At 41.4% G+C, this 26,561-nt stretch overlaps 2 protein-coding genes across 3 annotated transcripts in view; one reads left to right on the forward strand and one right to left on the reverse strand.

The window, feature by feature from the left end:
• Window positions 1–282: 282 nt before the first annotated feature.
• myrf (myelin regulatory factor) lies at window positions 283–16,999 on the reverse strand. The gene is made up of 25 exons (XM_025056349.1): window positions 16,762–16,999; window positions 9,382–9,472; window positions 8,975–9,241; window positions 8,376–8,437; window positions 7,751–7,961; window positions 7,253–7,353; window positions 6,963–7,077; window positions 5,833–6,028; window positions 5,665–5,741; window positions 5,443–5,553; window positions 5,028–5,133; window positions 3,995–4,195; window positions 3,692–3,800; window positions 3,401–3,510; window positions 2,576–2,736; window positions 2,398–2,470; window positions 2,232–2,314; window positions 2,098–2,160; window positions 1,927–2,010; window positions 1,688–1,755; window positions 1,210–1,284; window positions 908–1,135; window positions 651–744; window positions 437–479; window positions 283–303 (listed from the first exon to the last, which is right to left on the reverse strand). Exons 1-25 carry the CDS (start codon window positions 16,805–16,807, stop codon window positions 283–285), a joined length of 2,796 nt encoding a protein of 931 aa, XP_024912117.1. The 5' UTR covers window positions 16,808–16,999.
• A 4,015-nt stretch (window positions 17,000–21,014) lies between these two features.
• eps8l2 (EPS8 signaling adaptor L2) overlaps window positions 21,015–26,561 on the forward strand; it is an 18,503-nt gene continuing 12,956 nt past the window's right edge. The window contains exons 1-3 of one of the 2 annotated variants that reach the window (XM_008312152.2): window positions 21,015–21,188; window positions 25,817–25,867; window positions 26,302–26,348. In XM_008312152.2, the coding sequence (XP_008310374.1) occupies window positions 25,833–25,867; window positions 26,302–26,348 (82 nt within the window). In that variant the 5' untranslated portion in view covers window positions 21,015–21,188; window positions 25,817–25,832. Of the gene's footprint in view, window positions 21,189–25,816; window positions 25,868–25,899; window positions 26,349–26,561 lie in introns of those variants that run through there. The other variant, XM_017033053.2, reaches the window with a different exon arrangement.

The following is a 26,561-nucleotide window of genomic DNA, read 5'->3' on the forward strand; positions in this document are numbered from 1 at the left end:
CTGTGTAAAAGGAAGGAATTCTCAGAACTAAATGTGTTCATTTCCCATTGAATTCGGCCATAAAAATAACACATTTATTTTCCATTGACATTAGTTAAAAGTGTTCAGTTTTCATTTAGACTGTTTTGTTCAACATCCCTTTTTTGTGTCCCCACTGGCAGCCATGTTTGTTGTGGGCCGGAACAGCTAACGCTAAGTACAGATCAGGATGTCATTCAGTCACATTAAACAAAACGTCAAATTTTCTTACTCTAAATTACATTTCCCTGTCAAAATAACATCCTATATCAGCTGTTCATCCACCTGAGCCATATCAACACATACTCACATCATGTATAAGGTGATCTGAGACGCGGAAGAATTCCTGTTTCCATGCAGTGATATTGTGTAGCTTAAGTTGTTAAAAGGAAAAAAACAAAACAAACAGCATTAATACAGACGCTGAAGAATTCCTGTTTCCATGCAGTGATATTGTGTAGCTTAAGTTGTTAAAAGGAAAAAAACAAAACAAACAGCATTAATACAAACAGGCCTGAAAAAATAAAACAGGATTCATGAAGTCATTAACTGTGATGATCATAGTTGTCATGCGTCACCTCAACAGATTAATCCTTGGGAATTCCGAGGATTATCACTGTATATTTATCTACCTGCAGCTCTTAGGTGTTGCACAATTCTGTGTGGCGATGGCTTGGTTTGTTTCCACGATGTGTAGACCCGTCAGCGAGGGAGCGGACATTCCTCCTGCAGGAGAGAGAACGCTGACGATGAGCCACTCAGAGCTGTCATTTATACAGTGTGTAGACAGCCTTTGTTTGCTGTCGTTCAACAATTGGCCTAACTGTGTTTACATACAGTACTCTATGTACAAACGTGTCATGTCGACGTCTGGGTCGGAGTCATTTACCCTTGGCGTGTAGGCTGCGTTGTCTCCGTGGCGACGGCTGACCCCCAGGCAGGCGGTTGTTAGCGCCCGCACCCTCCTGGTCAGCGGACGCTGGTTTTTTGGACTTGGAAAAGTACAAAGGCGCTGACGTGTGACTTAGACGGTTTCTACTGTGGGCGTCCTTGTCCATCAGTCTGGACTTGGCCTTCTTATTGATGACAGCAGGCGTGGGGACCAGGCTCTCTGAATCTAGAGAAGTCAAATATGAACCGTCAATAAAGAAAGTCAACAACAGATGTGTTTTTATGTGTTTGTTTATTCACCGGTTGTGGACTGGTTGCTGTTCAGTGTCAACGTTGTAGCAGACTGGTTGTTCATGGGTGTAGTCGAACAGCACGCTGCAGAAGAAATGAGTGAGACTGTTGAATTTGAATTGACCTTCAAAACGGGGGCTGTGGCCCAATGTGGCCCGCTGGGCTATTTGTGAGTGGGTCACAGATGTAAAAAAAAAACGTGCTTATTTGGATTACTTGCATTGCGTTTAAAAACTATACAGTACTATAGTAGTCCTTTTCCATTTCCTTCAGTGATTGAATGTTAATGTATTATATTCTACCCAGTCGTTCATTTTCTACTGCTTAGTTCTATACAGGAAGGCGGTGGAAGCTGCAGCCAATCCCAGCAGTCACTGGACAGTTGACCAGTACAACACAGAGCCACAAATAATACAAGCAAACCTTCACACTCATACTCATATCTAGGCTCAGACCCAAAGAACTGACATGTGTGTCCTTCACTCACCAGGTGCAGGAGCCGTGGACAGTGGAATAAACTGACTCCTGTGTGCAGATCCCAGAGCAGCTCTGGACCTGCGTCACATACAGTTGGGTTTAGCTTGAATATTAATGCACATAAATCAAATAACGTTCTGTTCTCTGGACTAGCCGTCAGAGCGGACAAAAGGACACAACAAGATACACACTCAAAAGATAAGACAGAGAGAGTACGGCAGAAACAAGGAGCAGATGGTGGAGGCGTACCATGAGCACACAGATGGACAGAAAGTAACAGTGGCGGTAAAGACGGGCATCCAAGAGATGTAGAGGACACAGGACGGGACAGAGCTACAGAGAGTGGGGACAGTTGTTATTCTGAGAGCTGCTGCAGAGAAGAAGGAGAAAAGGTTGACAGAGAAAAAGCTGAAAACAAACCTGTCAGTGACCTCTCCTCTGTGGTGAAGCGTCAGCACGTACAGAACAGACATGGATATCACACTGCAGGGAGACAGACAATGATCAGCTGAAGTACTGTGTCACTACTTTGGACAACTTTTTTGTTGTTGTACCTGAAGGCCATGACAATGACGAGGGCGAGGATGGTTCCCTGCATGAACCTCTGACTGATGCAGCCCTGATCTGGAGGTGAATTCTGCAATGGAAGAAATACATGACGTCCATGCACACACACAGCACACAGGGATGTATAATGACACATTAGGCATCACTACGGACTTTGGTCCCGGATTTGACCGTCTTCTTCCTGAGTGGACCACTTCCTGTCCTGCTAAAGTAGCTCCCTGATTGGCTACAAGGACAGGAGAAAATGTCAACAACACCGACAACGTTTTATTTCCTTTTTACTTTTACAACCTCATCTTCTACCGCCACGTCCTCTTTGGCTGCTCCGTACCTGACAGTGCCTCCACTGACGGTGCTCTTCATGCTGTCCAGACGTCGCAGCTTGGCCAGTTTGCGACTCCAGCGCTCCAGTTCATCGATGCGGTTCTCTAGGTTGTCAGTCAGCTTGCACAGCTCCTTCACTGCACCCACGTTCTCCATAAAGATGAGATCCTGTGGAGGTACGAGTGGCGGAAGAGCAGTAAGAAACATTTGAATTTGCCCATGAAATAGCATCAGTAGCTCTGATCAGATACTGTAGAAATATAACTTTACAAAATGTGTTTGGAAACTGTTGTCAGTTTCTGTCTCATGTCTTTCCCCATGTGTTTTAAAGGTTTGAAAAGTGCAAATTTTCAGTCAGCTTAAAAAAAAAGACTGTTCATAAAAAAAATACCTAACAAAAGCAAAAGTAAACTATTTAAAATGAGCGAACTCAGAGGAATTTAAAATGAGCTTAAGGCATAAAAAAAACAAAAAATAATGTCAAAAATAATATGTGATATAATTAAAAGTTAACTAAGAAGGAAGGTTAGTTCAAAGACGCCTGGAGTTAACTTAAAAAATAATGTCAAAAATAATGTGTGATATAATTAAAAGTTAACTAAGAAACAAAATCTGTTTAACTATTACTATCAAAAACTTAGCAACGTAATAGTAAATAGACCTACGATTCAAATTAGCCTGCAGCCAGCCTTAGAAAAGTTAGCCAAACACTAGCCAAAAGATTTGGTTTGAAAATAACTCCAACTGATCACCAATCAAAATCTAAAGAGAGATGTTGTTTGTTTTTTTTTACCAAATTTGAACCTGTGATAAAGCGTGTTTTTTTTTTTACCTTGTTTACAACCAGCAGTTTGGGAATAGTTTCTCCGTTGGCACAGACCACATCACCGCCCTCCTTCACTGCCTCCGGTAGGATCTGCTGCACCTCCTGAGCAATGACTCCTACGGTAGGTCATAACAAAGACACACTGAAGTACAATCGATGGAAAACCTACACAACGGGTTTCAGAGCAATGCACAATGAGCCGAGGACAAATATTACGACAAAAAGCATGACAAAAAATGGAGGAGCAGGAACAAATGTTGAGATGTTCTCTCCACGTGTTACTGATGAAGTTGTTACCGGTCTGTGCGGTGTTCTCTATGCCCACGGTGGCAGCGAACTCGGGCTTGTACTGGTACTGAACCAGTCTCATCTGAGAAATCCGTTTCAAATTGTCTGTGGTGTCGACCTACACACAGGCAGAATGACAGTGACATCCGTGCAGATGGTATGGACACACAGTGCTCAAAATGAAACATTCAAGAAATCACTTTTGGATAATGAGCATTTGAGTGACATGATCGATGAGGCTCAACATGAGGCACCGACAGTTCGATAAACACACATCTACGTCTAAGCAAACACACTGGGCGTCATCCTGACCTCCTGGACATTTTCTTTGGCCCGGATGTCCGATGGGTGAACCAGAGAGCCCATGACCTTCACGTTGCCATTGATGACGAGAGCCTCGTCCGGACGGTCGGTGTTGATGCCGACTCTGCCGTGGTGGTAGATGGAGTCTGGTAGCTGACCGCGCTGCCACAGAACCTCATTGTCACTTTCAAACTGACCGGGGTTTGACGCCTGTAACGGATAGAGAGAAGAGTGCACAAAGAAACTGTGGTTTACGCCAATCATTTTCAACTCACGTCAGTATTTCTAGTAACAGCAGCGGTTTTATAAGAATACACAATTGTATAATGTAATAAAATACACTCTCTGGACAAAACGTTGGACCATGTCTCTGAATGACATCTTCAGAGGTTTAGTTTGAGACATTTTTACACAGCCTTTTAATAAATATTTACAACATCAACGTCAGATCTCCACAGCCAAAACATACATTTCCACCGTTTTATTAATATATAAAAGTTGCCGGAATCAAACTTTAAAGCTCTAAACGTGTTTGGAAATTTACACGAACAAAAAAAAAAATCAACTTTTATCAGCGAATTGTCCAACAATGTTGTCCACTGAGTGTAGTTTAACGGTAAAAGGGAGAAGATGTGAGTGTTATTCTGAGCAAAATGAATGCATTTTCCAGCATCTAATGTAACTGGATGAGTGGATGTAAAGCTACAGTGCTCTAATATACTACAAACTAGGTCTGGAAATGTAGCTGCCTTTAACTTAATGACTTAAGGTTCATCATTAATCATTAATCTTAAGGGTAGAGGGATTGACATTTAACAATTTAATTCACTTTTAAAATCCCACCTACTTACAGGAAAATACATTCTCATTATTCTGTAATAAATAAATAATTTTTTTAAAGGCCGTCAATATCCAGTCGGTCAAACTACAGTTTCAAAATGAACCACAGGGTGACTGAAGGAAGTCAAAACAGACAAAACGGTGTGAATTGTAAAGCACAGCGTGGTGTGAATAGTGTGATTGTTGTAGGAGGCAGACAGACATGGCCAGACGTTACCCTGACGATGATCCTCTCAGATACATGAGCAGCCACAGTGTAGCTCTGACTGTGGGACTGAGCTTGCAGCGCCACCACCAGCATGAAATACCTGCAACGGCAGAAAAGAGTAGGAAGTACTCCATTGGAGCTGGTGTGAAATATTCTCGTAAATTCCACTTTGATTTATGATTCAGTGTTTAGGACTAGCTATTTTTCCTCGTCCGTTGAACTTTGAAGTTTTTATTTATATTTTAGCTGTGTGATAACTTAATTCATCACGTACATGTTAGTCATAATTTGGCTAGATTTATGATTTTTTAAAATTATTTTTCTTTTCAAAACCTAAACTTTTTTCTTCAGCCTAAAATATTTAGCTTTGTGGCTAAACACATGCGACTCATCATGACATGTGACTCACCTCTGGTCAGGGTTCGGTTTGCCCTTCTTCCTCATGTTGTTTGCCGTGGTCTCACTGAAGTGAAGACGGCCCACCGTGACCTTTGTGACCTGCTCTGAGGGCAAGGTGACTCTGTGAAAGACCCCAGACGTACGACATAAACAAACCACTTCTCTGCAGCTATTTGTATCAAGCTCAGCGAGGAACGACTGCTAACAGTTCTCAGGTGATTATTTCACTCACAGCACCGGTTTGAAGGGTCTCTTGCTGCGGTCAGACTGCGACTGCTCCACGCTGATTGACTGGTTCATCGCCTCAACCTGACAATAAGGAGACAAATGAAATAATGACAGTAATAATTAAACAGCGGCTCTTACTGTCGTCTCTCAGGTTGATTTGTTTGAACCTCACCTTCACTCCATGTAGTTTCAGATAGAAACAGTCTATGGGCTGCAGCCCGTCATTTGTCTTGATGTACTTGGGGTCGCCCAGCATGCCCACGTAAACTGTGACCTGGAAATGGTTCTTCTTCTGGCACACGAAGGCATCATCAGCCAAGGAGAAGTTGAAGCCCTTGTCTGCATCCACACGGTACGTGGGCATTGGACTGAGAACGGTGAGAAAAAAGTCACTGATGTGAAAATGATGTTTTGAGTACCATGTGATCAATAACATCCTGTGATGGGGCCTGTACACAGAATGTAGTCAAAAAAGTTAAACTAACATGTGATCAACAACATCCTGTGATGGGGCCTGTACACAGCACTGTGTATTTAGTCATTAAAATATATTTAATGAATAAATATATATTGCGGTAATATCTGTCTTGTCCTGATTCTATTCGTCCTTTGTTTGAATTTCTGCAGGAACAATAAACATACATTTGCATCGAGCAGACATATTTGTCAACGCCCGTGTTTAGAAGAGCAGGAAAAACGTCACTACTACAATAACTGATAACAATGTACGGTCAATTTGCATGAGGTTACTCACCATGAAATATTCCTATCAGTTCACAGCCCTAATAAAAATATAACCATTGTCCTACAACGCATCGGTGTTGATCACTGAACCATAACGTAGCCTACGGTACCACGGGTATCGTTCACAGGACTCCCGTGAGCCTTTAATCTAAGTTATGAAGAGCTAAAAAGTCCTTTTCATTCCACAGGTAGAACGTAGCGCTCACAGTTTGATACGGACAACCAGGTGGCTTTGATAAAATATCTGAAGGAGTTCACGCTAACCTTCCTCCCCGTTTACTTCTTTCTTTTTTGGCATTGAAAAGCACGGGAAGATGTGCACTAATTCATCCCCTGACCCCATCCTCACGTTGTCTTTCTGAGTCGAAACCCTGTGCTGGCTCACTCCCCCACACAGCTCACCTCTGAGGAATTCATCCACCTCCGTAACCCTGCTACTCCTTCACCGCACGCTCTCTACAATTATCCTTCACACCAGTTAAAAAAAAAAAAAAAAAAAAAACCTTCACTTTTGTTTGGCTCGGAGAGCAGGTATGCTCAATTTTAAATTCAACCCACAGCTCTTTGCAGTTGACATCGTACAGAGGCGTCCACTTGTTCTGCTGGTGAGGCTGCCACTTAATGCACTGATAGTTGGGGTCCAGGTAGGCGTTGTCTCCATCCTGCATTAAACCTGTGGTGAGCAGTTGGAAAGAGAAGGAGTTTTAAACGCAGCAAAAGAACATTACCAATGTGCACAGCTGCTCGGAAAAAAGATCTGCATCTGCGTGAGAGTTAGTCGAGGATCAGCAAGAGCAGCTGAGCGTTATGTGGAGCAGGTGAAGAAGAGGAGACAGATGCCTGCCTACCTGGTTCTTGTTTGATGATACCTGTGAGGATTTGTGCATTGAGGGTGCTGTTGGGTGAGTCCGAGTGCTTCCTCTTCTTGGTCTGATGAATAGGGACGCCTCTGTACGAGGAAATGAAAACATGAACACATTTTACTCCACTGGTTACCAGAGGCCTTTTTGACCTGTGACCCCATTTCCAAATCAAAAACATTTTTGGTGACCCCAGAGAGTTTAGTGCACAAAATACTCAAAGGAACTCAAATAGCTGTCACTTGTGAGAGCAATAATTAAATAAATATTTTTATCAGTATTTTTTTTTATCAATTACTAGACCTTTCAGGTGACCCCATGTGAATTCCAAGCGACCCTTTGTGGGGTCTTGACCCCAAGGTTGAAAAACACTTCGTCTCCCACAATTCCTTCCGTCAGCCTACACTGGAGATCACCACCCTTCATTGGTGCCCGCCTGCCCCTCCCAACCCCCCAACCCCAGCTGTTTATACCCTCACGACTCACTCTTGCCCCTGAGGATGCTGCAGCAGCTGATGCAGCATCTGCGTCTGCTGCATGTCGCCACTTCCGCCGGAGGTGGGACCGACAGCATACTGCGAAGTCATCGGCTCCGGCTTCAGGTACATGTCCCGATGCATGCTGGTGTAGTGGAGGGGGGGCGTTGGGGTCATGTGACACATGTTCTCTGGTGTCATAGTCCTGATCATGTGAGAATCTGAAAGACACGCGAGCGATACTGAAGTGAAGACAATAATTAAACATCCCTCCTCTCATGGTCGACGTGTCGGTTTAACATTTCACCCCGTGTATTGACTCGGAGTCGATGCAGAAAATGTACATTCCACTGTTTCAAGCCGGAGCTGTGCCAAAACACACAACTACAGATATGTAAGAATAACAAAGACGCAAGAGAAACACGAGGCCTGTAAAACATGGTGTTCTCTGATTTCAATTCTGAAAAAGGCCAATCTCAAGAATTTAAAAAAATATATACATTAGGACTAAGCTCTAATCTTAATGTTTACATTGAATGAAGTAACAGATTATGGCTTCGGCACAGGGCTGACTGGACTCTTGCTCGCTTGGTTTTACGTTTACATTTGGGGAGGAACAAGTGTCGGATACTCACCATTCACTTGCTGTGGAGAGTATGGCTCAGAGCTGGAGTCAGGGGGCGACTCAGGCAGAGTCCTAAAAAAGTGGAACAATGAAAGGAGAAGAGTTAGCAGACTGAAATGAGGTGTTTCGGAAAATTGGGAAACTAAAAAAGAACGTGTTTACTTAATATGATACCGAAGGATTAATTGATAACTTTCAGTGGAAACTGAAGAAAAAAAAAAAACTGGAACAAATTCTACTCTGGTATCAGCCGATCTGGACATGTTTTGTACCAGACAGTGTGTGCCAGGATTCCTTTTCTGCTGCATGTAATTCGACTCTCTGTATCTGCTGCTTATCAGCATCCCTCCTCCTCACGACCAGCCGATGCTTTATTTGTACAAATGAAGCCCAATCCGGTATTGATTGCATAATAGAAGGAAGTGTGAGTTTTCGTTGGTTTCACTTGGCCCTGAGTGTGAACACAATGTGTCACGTGACGCAGCTTCTGCTGAATACCAATTTAAGAAGTATCTCCTGCGTTTCTTTGTAAATTCCTACATATCTGCTCATGGTATTTTCCCTCCATCCCTAACATCCATCCATCTGCCTCCGTGGACGACGTCTCACCCCGGAGCGTAGTGGCCCCTGTGCTCAGGCTTGATGTACGCCTGCTGCTGCTGCTGCTGCTGTCCTAAGCAGGGGTAGTTGTGTCGAAGGCCCACAGATGGACCTGGGGGGTAGGCGTTCTGACAGGTGGGGGCTCCAGGTGGGAGGGATCCTTGACGTAATGGAATAGGGGGGCTCAAACCACACACCAACCCCCCAGAGGAGGACGCTCCTGCCTGGGGAGATGAGTAATTCGGTCCTGGGGTGCTGTGGACCTCAGAGAAACAGCTAGGGTGAAGAAAGGAGGGGGAAAAAAAAACCAGGGTTAGTCTTATCAGAGACAACAAATTCCTCCGTAACGACATGATCTGATTCAGTTGTTGCATGTTGTTTTGACGTTGCTGGGTTAGTGTGGAGTCCCCACTGACATGTCGGTGCTATCGTCCTCCTTGCTGATGTACTCTTCCAGAATGCTGGTGTCGATGTTGGCTGGCTCCAGAGAACTGGTAATATCATGACCTGCAGTGCAGGGAGGAATGGGAACAAACAGGGGGAGACGGAGAGCATCTGGGAATTAGCATCGGGAATCTTTCATCGACACAACTCACTGACACAAACGGAGACTGTCTCAAAAACACAAAACACGTGTTGTTACGACCCACTGAATAAGATACAACTGTGTTCGTGAACTACTTAAATGTCCAAAGATTTGATTGGACAATGAATATAAATATATTTAAATATTGAACTGGATGAATAATGATAATTATAAGAATAATATAATATTATATATATATATACATATATATATACATATATATATATACACATTCCCCAGCTAAATATATATACAATAATAATGATAAATGGCTAGAATAAGGAACATTTTAAAGATTTTGCATAAAAAATATATAACTTTGGCTTTTCATAAAGAAAAATATAACACCAACGACTATTGCTATTAAATTTAGCCACTCTCCTACCAACATCTGACTGATACATCTAAGTTGTTCCAGCTAGAAAACAAATTCTTTCAGTATAATTAAGCTCATCATGTTTTTAGAAAAAATACAATAAAGCAGTAAAGGCAACCTGAAGCTTTTTGTTTTTAGAAATGAACGTTAGTGATTGAATATATTCATATGTATGTGTATATATTTATATATATACACATACATAAAGAGGGTGCATGTGTGTGACCCGAGGGTCACTTTGCCCCTTTGATAAACCAAAGCCTCCCAAATCCAAAACCCATGACCTCAGCTAATCTTTACGACATCGACACGTAGAACGAGCCCTTTCTTCTGCATATATTGAAGAAAAAAAAAGTGTTGGTCCGTCGCTCTGCGTTCTTTCTCTTCTACAAACGTATCATTCGTCTGAAACGTGACACTAAAGAAAGTGCTACAGGTCACAGTATCAAACTACCACTGCTGCGGGATGATTTAGTGTGAGAAAGAAGAGCGCTACAAGGACAGACGGCGTGATGGATAAGTGGAGGGGATTCAGTCTGTGGGCAGACATACCCCAGACTCGCTGCATGTCTGTCTCCTTTCTCTGTTTAGTAAATACACACACACACACACGACTGGACTTTAAAAAGACAAAACAAACACGAATTAAAAAGCTACTCTTCCTTCCTTCCATTTCTGAAACCAATTCCACTTCATCTCCAGTGCCATCGCCACGATCCCTGCTGCCACGTATCACCAATCATTTAATACACTCTAACCACTTTCCTCTAATTTGCTTTGTTTCACCAAAGCCCAGATCAAATTATACAGCAGTCCCCACAGAACAACTGGTCGTCCCGAGGACACGCTACATTTCAGCGTTTTACGACCTGCTAAATAATAATAAATAATAACCCTGTTGTTATTTTTCCAGTGCGGCGTGTTTACACTGATAGGGTGTCTTTGCTTGAGGAGCAGATGGTTAATGTCTCTTTATACGTGCCAATGTAAGGAAAGGAAAAGGAAAACGCACGGTTCCCCCTAAATTAAACCCAGATGTGCACCCCACCCAAATAGGCAGTAAATTTCAGTTGGCAGGTCTGATAACAAAAAAGAAGGGCACACGGAATGAAAAGGGAGGATAGATAGATGGAGGTTGAAAAGAGTGCAGGGAAAAATGGAGGCTGGATGTCCAAGGATGGAATCCAAGGAGGGCAAGGAGAAAAAAGAAAATCTGAAACTGAGATTAAAAACAAAACAGCTGACATGACTGGTCTGGAGGACGCAATAAATTGACTTCACAAAAAAAATCTAGGTGACAGTACGATACAGAGAGGACAAATCTGACTCTTCACAGGAATCCATCATTTCGTTGGGTCTTAATCGTTTGACGCTGTCTGAGCTGCCATGTCCAACATAAACAGGATGGGAAATTATAGTAAATATAAAAAAGATATATTTAAAAAAAAAAACCAGTCATGGCTCAGTGAAGCTTCACTTGTTGTCAAATGGATGTGTACATTTCCCTGTTCTCTCTGTCCAGCTGTGTTCAACAAGAAACAGTGAGATGATTGTCAGTCCAACTTCGATACAGACTGGCCTTTTGAGAGATTAGTGGCTGTGTGTGTGTGTGTGTGTCTGAGGGCATCCATCCTTGCTCATGTAAGTGTGTGTACTTGTTTGTGTGTATGAATGGCTGTAAGTGTGTGTGTGTGTGTCTCAATGCCTCAATGGCTCTTACTGTAATTTGGTTATTTTAAATACAAATACATTTTATCTATAAAATTGACATCAGTATAAAAGTAACAAATAAGATCTGGATCAATGACATATGTATTCATCAACAATGGCATAAATGGAATATTCTTTCCCCCCAACACTTCCAGCAGAGAAACTTTGGGTTTAGGTCTGTAGTCTGGCAATTAAACAATCGACATGTGTTTCTTTACTGCAAAGGCACAAACATGATCAAAAACAGTATCAAATCCTTCAAATCAAATTCGCAGTGAATAAACGACCAACGCTAATGCTGCTAATGTTACATCACCATTAGTTCATGAGCTTCGTAGAAGAGTGGCGAGCAGGGCTGTGGCCCTGCAGGCCAGATTTCTAACACAACAGAAAGTAAAGCAGAGCAGATGGAACGTCAGGGTACCTGCACGCAGCCAAAGCATGTTGAAATCCTTGTGATGAAACCACCGGGATCAGAAGATGAGAGGAAGAAGAAGAAGAAGAAAAAGGCGTCCTCCTCAGTTGTTTTTACATGTTTCCCTAACCAGGTCGAAAGAAGAAGAACTTTCAGTTCAGACCAAAGCGTTGTAGATTAGCGTGACAAGTTAGTGCGTGCGGCACCGTGAGTGTGTTATGCCTATGTGCAAAAGCATATTGCGTGTGTGTGTGTGTGTGAGAGCGAGTGTGTGACCAAGGCTCAGGGAGTGCTATAATAAGGATTATTTCTCAGTCATGAGAAAGAGCTGTACCAGGCTAGCACACACAGCCTTGTCACACACTGGCTGCGCCGGTGGATGTGGCTCAGGGGATTACTGGGTGACAGGGCTGGAATGGAGCGAAAATGTCCGAAAAGTACGCATTATCACTTAGAGGTTGGGTTTTGAAGGAGAGTGAGGAGAAACAAACACAGAATAAGACACGGAGAAAGGTAAACACAAGGGAGGAAATATCAGAGGTAGAATACAAAACATATATATATATATATGTGTGTGTGTTTCTTTGACATATTTCATATTGTGTTTTGTTTTTTCTTTTTCATCGTTGCCATTCGACTTGTGTCTACAGCATGACTTGTCGTTGTCCAGTGACAATACAAGCTTTCTTTTCATTTCAAAGCTATTCCACATATATTGCAGGAGACTTTTGGGAAAATTCAGAAATGAACATGATATTTTCTCAAGCACGGCGTTCTCCAAAGTTAAAAACTCTTGCGGCAGACTTTTTAGACTGTTTATCACCGTATTCAAATGACTTTACAAATGCTACGCAACATGCACAGATGGGTATGTTAGAAGGTATATAAATAAATAAATCAATAAATGTTACTCCTCGGCTAACGGCCAGTTAGAAGGTATATAAATAAATAAATAAATAAATGTTACTCCTCGGCTAACGGCCGTCTAAATGATGCCCGATGACAACTACAAAAAGCAGCAAGTTTTCCAAATCCACGGACCTGCCCAGTAAGGAGCGAGGGGTTAAGCTGGATAAGGTGATGCGGAGCAACAGGCTGACACTGCACAGTAGTGTCTTGTAAGAAAATTGAACAAACGTTATGTTGCATTGGATTTGCAGTAATATTCTGAGCATGTAAATGTGCATGCTGGAGCCTTAACTTAAAGTACAAACTTCAGTCAATGTTGGACCGAGTACAATTTTTCTACCCACTCTACATCAAACAACAGCAAATATGTGAGAGGACAAAAAAAACACTGAAAAAAATACTGAGAACGACTTGGCTGATTTACTCGTGTCAGGTGTGTAATTTATCCCTGAGGCCCCCGTATTCTTCCATCACAGGCTCTCGTTACATTATCGCACACAAATGTGAGGTGACAAGGATGAGTCCTAAAGGGTCGGCTCATAAACAATATTTACCGGCTGCAGATTAGTCAGTTGGCAGGCAGCGCTGGTGGGAGTCAGGAGCCTTGATGGGAAAATAAAACAAAATCCTGAGCGCGGTGAGCTTGGCTGCTCTAAAACAATGTGTTTATCTAAGAGCAATCTACCGGTTGTTTCAGCTCGTTAACCACATAAATCACAGCAACAATTGTTGATTTGCAGCGGCTGTAGGACTACACTAGGAACTCTGATTTAGTACCGTGAGGAATGAGCTTTTCTTTCTAGAAATCACAATCATTCCAGCCCCACACCGAGATGGGGGAACAGCCTCCTTTATTCACTGACATAATTGATAACTTACATTTTTTACTCTGAAGTTGCCGTACATAAAATTGCTCAGTGTCTATAACCAACAGATGTTGACTGGAGTTGCTCCTCACCAAGAGGAGGTTGGGCAATTGATTATGGATGTTAGCATCACAATGAGTGAGTGATGAGTTGATTAGACTGTCAGTATATATATATACATATATGTATATACATATATGTATATACATATATGTATATACATATATGTATATACATACAGCGAACAGCCAAATGTACGCACCGCATCTTCGGTCTCTTTTTGAGTGACATTTATTCATCAGTAAAAAGTCACTTTCAGCTATACCATTCATTAACGGTTTACGGTAGCAGGGAATGATCTAAATCAGTGGCTCTCAAACTGTGGTGAGCGCCCTCTAGTGGTACGTGGGGAAAATTCATATTTTTCACATCATCATTTTCAATTGAATACATCTGAAACATACCATGCTGATTCTGATTCAGTGTTAAGGTAACAATAAATAACCACCATAATGAATAAACATGTCTTCTGTGTGGTGGGAGCTAACAGGGAAGGCCTACGCTGCTGTATTCTAATGTTGGTCATCATGAACATCAATGTTTTCTCAGGTGGAACAGAGTAGAAAAAGTTTGGGAACCACTGATCGAAGTAGTTCAGCTGCCCCGTGGATGTTTGGTACGTTAAAAACAGATACTTTAGCCACCGGCTAATGTTTTAACACAGTTTCTGTAGTGGGAAGTTGAAGAACCTACCCAAGAAGATTCACTATTCTTGATGTTTTGCATGAATGTGTGTTGGCGTTCAATTCCGTGAATGGTTTTGGAATTCCGTGGGGAAACTCAACACAACACCACCAAACGTGAGTCAGAGAGGATAAGGTCAAGTTTCGAGGGGGGTTGCTGGTTTTTGCAGGGTTTCTCTCAACAGGCCGCTCTCCCTCCACCCAGTGTCTGCAGTATCTCACCTCCTCACCACGTCTGCTCACTGTCACTCTAATGGAGCCAGAACGAGGGAGAGCGAGAGAGGGCCGAAATGATGAGGAGAACCACCAATCTCACCTCACCGTGTTTTAACAGCCACTGGGGCTACGCCAGGAATGTCCAGCGTGCATTAGTGTGAATGGATACATATTTCACTAATCCTATAAAAACAGAGTACGCCACTGACAGAGTCCATTACTGTCACTTTCTGTCTTTGTGTATATGGACGTATCCATACGTACGTGTGTGTGCCGGAGAGAGAGAGAGAGAGAGAGAGAGAGATGGGGCTTTTGTATGTATGTAAATAGAGATGCTTGTTCATTAGATATTAAAATTATAAATAAAATGAATACTTTTTTGTAAGCGGTTTAACTCTTCTTAAGACTTCTAAAAATATACTGTGAAAAAAGTCCTCACTGTTTATATAACGTTGGAAAGATGGTTACGTCTGAAAGTGATTACTGAAGGCAGCACCTGAACTGTAAACCCTTAATGGCCGAGTTGACATTTCAGTCCAGGCTGAGATGAAGCCCGAGTCAGAACAGTTCTCTTACTCCCAATGCAAGAATGTAAACACACAAAATTCTTGAGAAAAATGGCAAGGAATCTCTGACAGTCATGGATGGCTGTGTGTACTTAAGTTGGCACGCTGTGTATACCATAGCAGAGCGTTAGGTGTCACCGCTGATAAGTCATTACCGCAGTGTGTGTTTTCATTTGCGCTTGACTTCTCTTCAAACACTTAACACGTCCTCTAGAAACACAGTAAATCACATTAAACTGAGTATGATGGGAGTTCTGTGACATTCACGTTAGTAACAAAAAAAAAAAGAAAAAGTTTTGCATTTGTGTTGGATTTTACAGTGGAGAAATCCCATTACAACACAGCTCTATTTTAAGTTTAATTTTGAAATCCTGTGACATCAAATGAACAGTTGAGTCATTTATGATTAAAAAGCACTCAAATTCACAGAGATAAAACCTTGACTCAGAAATATATATATAAAAAACAAACCAATGAGGGAACCGTATTCAAGCGGATTAATGAATGTAACGGGTTTGTCTGAGGCAAGATCAGCTGGATTTATGATCATCACCCCCCGACCAACATCACATCACTGGTTTAAATCACTTTGCTCATGCTTGTCTGTCTGAAACACTCGCATTCTGTGCCACAGCAGCCTTGCAAAACACACCATTTATCTTGACTTGAATTCCTGCACCCTTTCCAACCCTCCCCCCTCCTCCTCCTTCTCCACCTCCTTTCCTTAGGATTCCCAGTTTAATGTGATCTGTTACCCATCAGCAGCACTTTTGCTCCTTGCACCCGTAAACCCTCCTGAATTCTTCGAGTCTTATTTTTCCAGAGTCAAAAGAAAAGTGAAGATGTTGCTCCAGCGGTGGACGAGCCAGTGCAGACGTTATCTGATCAGATGATGTCAACCACCTGTCATGTGTGCACGCAACTCTTTAAACAAAGCTTAAACCAGTGGTTCCCAAAGTGAGGGACCCACCCCGTAGATGGGGCGCAGACCTTTGCAGTGGGGGCAGAGCCAGACAGGGGGCTAAGATGTTTACATGTTTTTATTTCAACATTTCTTGATGATTTGTTATTGTATTTCTTTGCTTATTTTAAATAGCACTCTTGTAGGAATTATAACGCTCTCCGCGAATTTTCAAAGCAATCTTTAAGATGTCGGAATGTGAGGGAAAGTACTACAGAGAAAATCTGGAAACCACTGATAAATTAAGCCAAATCACGCAGATATTTAAATGGACCAAACTGTGGCAGAAACAGACACTCTGCTATAGAATTGGGGCTAAAATATTTAAAAAAATATGTAAGTTTTTTTAAGAGATACATTTTACTGTTGAACTGATCTACTAGAAAAATATTTAAGTTTTTTTTACATTTTACTGTTGAACTGATCTACTATTAAAAAATATACTTACCTTCAAAAAATCTCTGTAACGCTTCTGTTTCATCTACCACGTCCATCCTAGCGAGTCCCACATAAAAAATCCATTAAAGTCTCCCCTGGTCCGAACCAACGCTATTCGGATCCGGGAAACGTTCACATATACATCACGGACTCAGGGTTAAATCAACGTGGTTTGTGTCGCTGTCTTCCACAGGAGTCACCAGGTGGATCTTCCTGGCTTCAGATTAGCCTTTGTTATTGCTCACGGACTTGGAGCTTCCTAGCCTTTGTTATTGCTCACGGACTTGGATTTAAAACTAAAGGCTGATCAAAATAAAAATAAAAAAAAAATAAAAATAGTGAAAATAGAAAAGTTCGAGGTTGTTCCTTCAGACGGGCTTTCTCTTCACCCCCGCGTGCTTCATAATAAAAACAACAATAACTTTAAACTCGTTACGTTAAAATAGTCTCTGTGATAAAAATGTAACGGCCGCGGAAAAACAGACCGATACAACGAGATGCTGCGTTCAAGTCGTCAACGCGCGTCTCCAGCGGAGTTCATAGTGTCGCTCCTCACACAGACAGGATGTGGAGTCGGAGGAGAGAGAGGAGCTGCAGCTGGAGCAGGTGAGGGATGATGTGCGCTACAGCGGGGCTACAGCCACAATTCACACCCAAGAAAAGGAAAAAGGGAAGAGAAAAAAAAGAAAAAGAAAAAAAAGAAATCGCAAACCAAACCACTGCGGGGTCTGTGGTCTAACGACGCACAACGTCTGTACAGACAAACCTCAGTTTCTAATCTCATTCGTACAAAAATGTACAAAAAAGAAAGTCAAAAGCATTTTCACTTGGTTCAGTAACAAGGCGTAACAAGTCAAGCCCTTAGATGAAAGTTGAAACATACTCAACCAGTTGAAACATATCTGACCAGTTTAAATCCAATGGGCTCTAAATGCCATTAGTTTGAAACGAATAAACAGTCAAATGAAATAATAAATAAATAAACCAAAAAAAAAAAATCTTAAAAATGATAAAAGGTGAAAGACAGCACCTGATGTGGAAATTAGTTGAATGTATCACAACGTTGCTAAACGTTAGCTTAGACTGTTTATCACCTTATTCAAATGACTTTACAAATGCTACGCAACATGCACAGATTGTTACTATGGAAGGGTATGTTAGGAGGTATATGGCCGAGAGGATGTGAAAACGTTAGCCCAGAAGTTAGTTAGAAACTTCTGGGCTGAAAAACTCACATGGAATGGAATGTTAAAATGTCAGAGAATCAGAAGCTGTTAATATCCTGATAGTGTCCAGAATTTTTTTTATTTTTTAAAAGTTGACTTCAAAAAGCCCCTCTGCCCACTGTTGACTTCTGTGTGTACTTTAGAGATGCTTGTGATACGTAACAGTTGAACTACGTGCAAAGTCCACTGAGTAAAATCATGTAAAAAAAAAAAAAAAAAATCAGACTTGACTTCAGTATCATGTTGTAAAAACTCCCCACAGAGGAGTGTGTGTGTGTAAAAGTCAGTACGGTCGTCATGCCTACATGATGTACCATATCTAAAGAAAAATGTTTTTTTTTTTTTTCTCTTTCCTCGTTCTACTGAAAACATTCGTGGAACCTTGAACTACGGACCATGTAACGTTTTGATACTGTAAGTATTCCTGCCTCTTCAACCGGCTACGGGAGGGTTTCGTGTCAGGGCTTCCCATGGGGAGGAATTGAGGGAACGATCCATTTCTCTCAACCTTATCAGCTGCATCCCACCCCCCCTTATAACAATGCCACTGTGTGCAGCCCCCGCAGCCTGGACACCTCCCTCCTCCCACAGCCCTCACCCACATGTGAGATGCTGTTGTGTTGTCTTATCCCCCCCACAGCTGGAGCATCTCCCTCTCCACCCATTCACCCCTCGGCTTTTCCTCCATTCAAGCCGAACAACGCGTCCGTTCTTGTGGCCACACTATGCAGATTGTTTCAGAGGACAAGTGAGAAAGAGAAACAGACAGAGGCTGCACTGGACAATGAAACAGCTGGCTATGTTAAAGCAGTTCATTTTGGTATTCTGTATGTCTTACCTCATGTGGTCTTATGATGTGTGTTCAGCACACTCAGGCATCCAGTCAAAACAAACTGTGTGTGTGTGTGTGCTGAAATGATTCTATGTTGCCCAAGCGTTGCCTCAGATATTAATTATGGATTACACAAAAAGTATGTATGTACATAGTGACGTCTTTATCAAACTGTCAATTCATGTGGATGTACTTCAGTGGGTCAATCATGTTAATGACGCAAATAAAACACAAAGGTAAGTTTCTATAAAAAAAAGTTTCTAAAAAGCTGCATATGATCACATGTCAAAGATATGGGAGTTACAGTGGAGTTGGAACATTTTAAAACCAAATGATACACTGGCTCCACTTGGTTTATCAGGGTGTTCTAAATCTTCCGTGTCTTATCATGTATAATCAGAATATATTTTTTAATAAATTACTTTTATGATTTATTTAATCAGCTGTTGTCTTGGCTTGTAATAAATGGATAGACTTTAGCTATAATAATTAGAAATATCGAGGCGTTATAAATGCACGTCAATCAACTTCATGGCAAGAACTACGTAAATATACCGACTTACACACATGTCATGATCTACAACAGCAATATTTGATTAAAATATTGTGAATGTGTGAATTTTAGTTCACATATTAGTTTGATTAAAGCCAGGTTTAAACCAGAGTAGACTTACACACATGTCATGATATACAACAGCAATATTTGATTAAAATATCGTGAATATGTGAATTTTAGTTCTTTGATTAAAGCCAGGTTTAAACCAGAGTCTCTTCAACTGTTCTATCTGTAACTGTTCTGTTTCATCTGTAAATATTTAACACCAAACCGACAGCTGTTATGGGTGTATGACAAGTAGTCAACACACCGCCTGTATTTTCAGTTTTTCTCCACTGGGGGGCAGAATTGTTGCAGAGGGAAATGTTACCATTGAAATGATTTTGTGCAATGGTATTGGAACTCTGTTTGCGCATTAACAATAGGCCAATGTGTTCGTTTAGTGGTGTAAAGACTTTACACGTGGCTGTAGCTGCTCGAATGTAATATCCTTCTCAGCAGAGAGCCTCTCATGTCTCCTGTCCTGGTAATGGTTTTTCACCTTTTCCCTGCTTCATAATGGTAGAAATATGTGACTTCTCAGCACTGACTGCAGAAGTTAATGATCAAACCCAAAGATAAGGTTTCCATAGTAAGACGTCTCAAAACAAATCAGGTTTCTGAGAGACATTGTGCTTGAGTAACAGCCCGGCTCACAAACACTTGAATTTTGTTCCCTGCTCCTTAACCTGGGTATGTAGGTGCAAACACGTTCCCTTCTTAACGAGACTTGAATTATTTATCAAATACGATCTGTCATTAACATAAATGACATTTTGTTATATTGAAGCATATTTTTTAGTATTTTAAAGTAAGTTATTTTAAGGGTAAACTCTTGGGTATTAATGCATACTTTTTTCTACATATTGTAACTAAAATACTAAATGTAACTAAATACTAACACAAATTCATTCATTTTTTTCCCTCCATTGTCTCTATGTTTTCCTATACTATCTTTTAGTCAATATTTAGTACATTTTAGCGGATTTGTTGGCTAAAGCAGTGGTTCCCAAAGTGGGGGGCAAACCCCTGTTCATGGTGCAGCGCTATAATGGGGGAAAAGGCAGGCAACAAGGTGAATGTATTTAAATTTAGTTTGAATTTTATCAAGCCTTGTTGAGTGAACTTAAGTATTATTAGGCCAGACTAATCTGAATTAAAAACGACTATATGTTGATATAATATTACATATTACAAATATAATATTTTAGGTGCGATAAAATGTGTGTATTTCTGCAATACTGTGGCTCAAACACAGCTATTTAAAACGATGATTTCCATCTTTCAACTGAGCTGACAGTTACTTTTTGGCTTCATTTTAGTTTCCATCTGTCTAATCTGTGATCTCGAGAACACTTGTGAAATAGCACAATCAACCGGCCAAGAGATATGAGAGCTGTGCGCGCTCCGAGAGCCCGGCTTCAACAGTTGTGTTTGTGTTTTTCCTTATAAAACTGTTCTCCTTCGATCACAGCTGGCTGCTGGCCTTCAGATCGTTTGTGCTGCTCCCACAGACGGGCCCACCTCCCTGCTGACTGTCAGCTGTCTCCTCCCCTCGGTGCAGGTTGAGTTACCTGCAGAGTCACCTATCACTCACCTGCTGTAGACTCACCTCCTCCGCGTTGGGTAGAAGGAGTGCTGTGTGCTCTGCGGTGCTGTGCTGCGCTTTCCAACAGAGGGTCAGACTTGTTGTTGATAGAACTTTTTCCTTTTGGAGCTGAGTGAGGAGCGGCTGTGATGAAAGGCTGACGTCCGCGTTTGTCGTCCACTGCATCTCGTCCACTGTGAGTCTTTCTTACACTCCTTCCTTCTTTCTTACTTATTTTCTTGCCTGGTTATGAGTAGTGCACGTATGTGTGTAACCAGCGGTGCGTGTTTTGGCGTTGTGGTCGGGGGTCTCTCTCTCTCTGTGCCTACATGGCCTTTCCTCCCACAGTCCATGGACATGCTGGCACTGAAAAGTCAGGAACGGAGAAACACCTTTTTAGTTTTGCTGAGGTCAACTTTCACATCAATCTTTTAGCAATTAATGAAGCCCATCTCTTGTTTAATTCTAGGTCAATTAGCCACAATTAGTTATCATTACTCTCTCTCTCTCTCTCTGTCTCTCTCTCTGTCTCTCTGTGAGGGGGTGTACCTGCCTGTGTGTGTTCGGAGGCTCATTTGAATGTTATGCGAACAAACAGGGATCCTCTCTGTGAAATCTGACCTGATTTTGTCTTTGGCTGTTGATTGATGACACCCTTCACTCAGAGCCTGTAAAAAACACAACAAAGCATCGACGCCGTCAACACCTTCAAGCCACATCTGATAGGGATTATCTCTGTGAGTGGTCTCCTGTAACGGTCTGACTGAAGTTACCTGAATGTGCTGTACGTATCAAAATAATTGCTGTCATGGACAACGGTCTGAAAAACTTGTCTCTCGTAGATCAGTTTTTTATATTCCAAAACACGGGGGGGAAAAAAGAACATTTTGATTTTTCCTTCTTTAGGATTCTCAGCAGCAGGTAATCTACTGTGTAATGTGGAAAGGCCTTTAGAATGGGTGATGAGCACCTGTTCCACTGAGCCATAGCTACTTCATTTGTACAGCAAATTGTCTTGTTAAGATTTGGCTCTTTGAGGTGAACATTGTCTCTATGAGTGTTTCCGTTTTGGATCAATTGATTTTCTTTTCTACTACAGTCACAGCACAGTCAGCTATTCTTGTATTTTTACACACACTTCATCATGTAACGGTGGGTTAAAATGGAGCACTCGTTTAGTGGGTTACAGAACCACTCAGTACAGAATCAACGTACACGCAAGGAGAAGAGATAAGTCTGAAGATACTGTACAGGCGGTGAAGGGTTGTTCTTCCGTATCAAGGCTGAGGTTGGGTGCGTAATGCAGATAACACATCATATATTTTTATTTTGCTGGAATTGTTGCCATGATTTAGTCCATGTATTGGAAATACAGTGTCCTGCGTGTGTCGAGAGCACACAGAGGTGTTGACATGTGAGTCAGAAATGAGCTGCGGGGTTGGGTAAAGGTTCGTACCTCAGGTTTGTCACTGAGGTTTTGTTTTGTTTTGTTTTCACAGCAACACAGCACAGATCTCTGTCCTGTCCGTTCTCTCAGGTGTGATGCAACACTTTCATGTGATTGTGTGCACTAAAATAAATCTCATCACGCGGACATCACGCGACACTCACTGGTTTTTGGCTTTGTATTTCCCAACGCTGGCACTAAAAACTCCTATTGTCAACCATTCAATGGAACGTTGGCTTTGTGTGTTTGAATTAGATAGGAGGATAGAAGAGGACACAAAATATGAGGAAAGAAACTCACACTGCTCATCTGATGATACAAGTCAGTGTGTGGGTCGGATCTTTGTCGTCAAATATTCAGGAGTTTCACTCATAAACATAAACAACCAAACTGTCCAACAGAGTTTCTGACATGAACTGCTGCTCAGGTGTTTCACGCCATTTGTTTAATCCCAATATTGTGCACTGGTAAAGTTAAAGAGGAAGGTAACAGCGTCTGTCTCCTGGGACAGCGTCCGTCTCGCTCTGCATTCACCTCCTTCACGAAACCTGGCGCAGGTCCAACCTGGGAAACAATAGCATGTGCCAAACTGAAGGGCAGAAAGAGGAAGAGGAAGTGTGTTTACTTTGTGTTCAATTGACGTTATTATTTAATTTTCAATTTTAGGACACGGGGAACTTCGTGTTGGTTAAAAAAAATGGAGAACCACCTTACAGTTACTGTATCTGAATGGGTAACCTCCCTGATGTTTACGATCATGTGGGAGATAAAGGTGTGTGTGTGACTGAACAACAGAAACACACACTGTTTACCTGCTGCGTTCTGGTTGTTTATGTTAGAGTAGGAGCTTTACATTTGTCCAAAGTGCAGGTGAGAAATGTGCACAGTCGTAAACAGTCTGTGAAGAGCAGTCAGAAACCCCTTACACACTGGGTACTGGGTATTAGTAATCTTTTGGTAATGTATAGAAAAATACTTCATCAGCCTGCAACAAATATGTTCTAGGTTCATTTAATATTATTAATTAAATGTAGTGAGTCTTGTTAAAAAATAAATAAATAAAAAAACATGCTCTACACGCTTTAAGCCACCGGATCCTAACCTGTTGTCGCCGATTAATAATACAAACTGAACCGGTTGTTTCATGTGAGACACGGCTCCTTGGAGTCTAAATGTCACACGAATACCAGGGTAATTGTTGTCTCCAGTGTGGGATTGAGTTCAGTTACTAAACAATGCGGTTTGAGTTGGGAATTGTGATATAAGAGGAAATCAAACAGCCCTTGTGCAACAGCTGATTGGTCCACAGTCCACTGTACTGATACTGTATGTGCTGCAGCTGTTCTGTGTTGTTTGTAGTGGCCCTGTGCATTACATAACTACGTCACCGTGTGCCTGACAGACAAGTATGAAACTTCAGGGCAAAAGGTGTGACTCACTCTTCTTCTCCCATTTCCTTGCCTTTTCCTTCATCTGTGATTTACTGTCTTCCACTGCAAGGCATTAGTTAGCTTTTAAATGAAGTTCACACCATTTTCAAAGCAATATATACAGTATATCTATATATATATCTATATATATAGATATATATATATGTATATGTATGTATATATATATATTGCTTTGAAAACTTCACACAATTTTCAAAACAATATATATATGTAAATATATATGCATACATATATATGCATACATATAGACACATACATATATACATATATGTATGTATATATGTATATATATATGTATATATATGTATATATATATGTATATATATGTATATATATATGTATATATATGTATATATATATATATATATATATATATACATATATATATATACATATATATCAGTTCAAATGGCAGGGTGTTAAACCTAGGCAAATGAAATAATTGCAGTTATTCAAATGTGGTCAATATGACAGCATATCTAATTACATGGTGTCCATCAGCCTGCTGTCTTCCTTTGTCTCAGTGCAGTCCCCTGACTACCAGCAGCGCAGGCCCAACACCTGGCTGTGCACAGTGAACAGACAGTCTGTTTCAGCTGCAGAACTCCTCCTGTTTGCATAGTTCTGCAACCTGTTCAAAGTACTGCTTTTTAAATAGCCATTTCCAGAGGAGCGGGTTCACTTTCTACCACGCAATAAAAACTAAGAGCTGTCATTTGGTGTAGACAAAAAAAAGAAAGAAAGAAAGAAAAAGATTTCCAGGGTTCACCAGTTTGATTTGTGAAACATAAAACTACCGTAGAGGAAACTACACACAGCAAAAGTCCACAAAAGATTTGGGACAAAGACGAAAGATGAGAAGAAGAGAGATGTTTATCTCTGGGACACACCCCCTATTTTTAAGTTACACTTTTGAAAACTATGGTCTGAAAATATGACATGATTAAGGAGGGACTTTCCCCATTCTTTCAGTATAAAAGACTTTAACTGATGTTTAGTTCCTGGTTCTGTTTTTTTATTCTCCTTCCATTATGACCAAGTATTATATCAATAAAAAGCCATTAAAACACACACACACACACACACACACACACACACCTTAGCTAGGCATTCTTTTGTAATGTGTAGCTTTAGGCCTGGCGTTGTCCTGATGAAAAATTCATGGAGTTCATGGAAACGTCCTAATTGTCCGTTCCATAGTTGCAGATCCCTGATATCACGGCTGCTGATGCTAACACATGCTGTCGCAATTGCTGGATTTTGAATATTTTCCAATTGGATTTTGAATATTTCAGACCATTCTGGATTTTCCTTTTCTATCCCTCTACGCATCTAAACTGGTCTGTGGACTCTGTGACAAGTTCTACACTTGAGTCAAACATGACATCTACTGTGAAATCACTGTGCTGACGATCACTGAGGAAGGAGGAAGCTGAAGGGCCTTCTCTTCTCTCTTCTTCCTCTTTGCCAGTTGAATAGTGATGCACTAATTGTTCTCCCAATTTCCTAATTTCTAACAAATGCAGGAACTGTTAAAGGACATATCTTTTTGTCGTTGACGCTAAGAAAAAAAAAAAGTTGTTTCTTGACCTCGCCTTATTATTATTGCTGTTAGTTCTAATTCTCCAGTAATCTGGCTAATTGAATTAAAGCTCTTAGAATGTTACAAATATGAACATGTCTGTATTTGACTAATACCTACCAACATGTTTGGACTCTAATGCAGGCTTCAACTTTGTTGAAACTGACCAAAAAGGGAAACAAACTGGAAACCTACTGCTGTTTTTCTACCACCTTTCTGGAAATTCTAAATTTAAACATCCCGGCCCCGTGTTTCAGTGGCGGCTCAAAAAAAAAAAAAAAAAAACTACGAGCAAACATTGGCCACTCATAGTGTTCTCTGTTGGATTTCCTTTCTTTCCTCAGGTAAATGCCTTAAATCATGAGTGTCCTGGGACCTCCGACGAGGCCAGCCAAGTGAGTGTCACACACTTTTTTGCCTCCTCCTCACTGTTTACCTTCTGTGGGTCAGCTAATCACATCATGCTGTATTTCTGTCACACAGTAGAAAAGAATCACTAACCCAGTGTGTGGAAGGAGGTGCTGGTCAGGGACCTCGGGCACAGAGCAGCTCTGTTGAAAATTGTTTGCTTTGCCTGGGCTCCTGCCTCCATCCTTCCTCCATACCCCCTCCCTGTTCCATTCTCCCCCACTCTCTCTCCCCTCAGTGGCCCTCTCTGGTCCATATGCTCAATATCTCAGGCTTATCGTGTCCAGTGTTCTGTTCTTCATATATCGCTGCGTGACAGTGAGGACGTGAAGGGGATTTTTCGGGTGTTCAGAGGTGCAGGAGGGGGGAAACAGAAAATGAAGGGTGTACGGCGTAACCCTGTTTCTTCATGTCATTGCAGTGGAGTGGCCAGATCAGACAGCAAAATCAGCGCCAAGGCCCTCTATGGTGAGTCACCGTAGTGAACTCTAGTCAATAGAGTGGTTGTACTGTATTAAACTGTTAGATTACTGCCGGGACTTTGCCTTAACATGCCTTCATTTCTTTTCTATTCTGACTCACTGCAGAGAGTTTATGGATCAAAGTTAATAATTAAGACTGCTACACTATTACTCCATGCCTATTTGCTTATTAATTATTATTATTGGTATTATTATTATT

The sequence above is a fragment of the Cynoglossus semilaevis genome, chromosome 6 (genome assembly GCF_000523025.1).
Source record: "Cynoglossus semilaevis isolate Cse_v1.0 chromosome 6, Cse_v1.0, whole genome shotgun sequence".
NCBI lineage: Eukaryota > Metazoa > Chordata > Actinopteri > Pleuronectiformes > Cynoglossidae > Cynoglossus > Cynoglossus semilaevis.

Bases quoted from the DNA above. Each gene is read 5' to 3' on its own strand.
- myrf (XM_025056349.1), bottom strand. From the start codon at position 16,807: ATGGACGTGGTAGATGAAACAGAAGCGTTACAGAGATTTTTTGAAG. The intron at 5,554-5,664 runs GTGAGTGAAATA...GGTCTTTCACAG, and splicing joins AGACCCTTCAAACCGGTGCT to AGTCACCTTGCCCTCAGAGC. The intron at 3,801-3,994 runs GTCAGGATGACG...GCCTGTGTGTAG, and splicing joins CCAAAGAAAATGTCCAGGAG to GTCGACACCACAGACAATTT.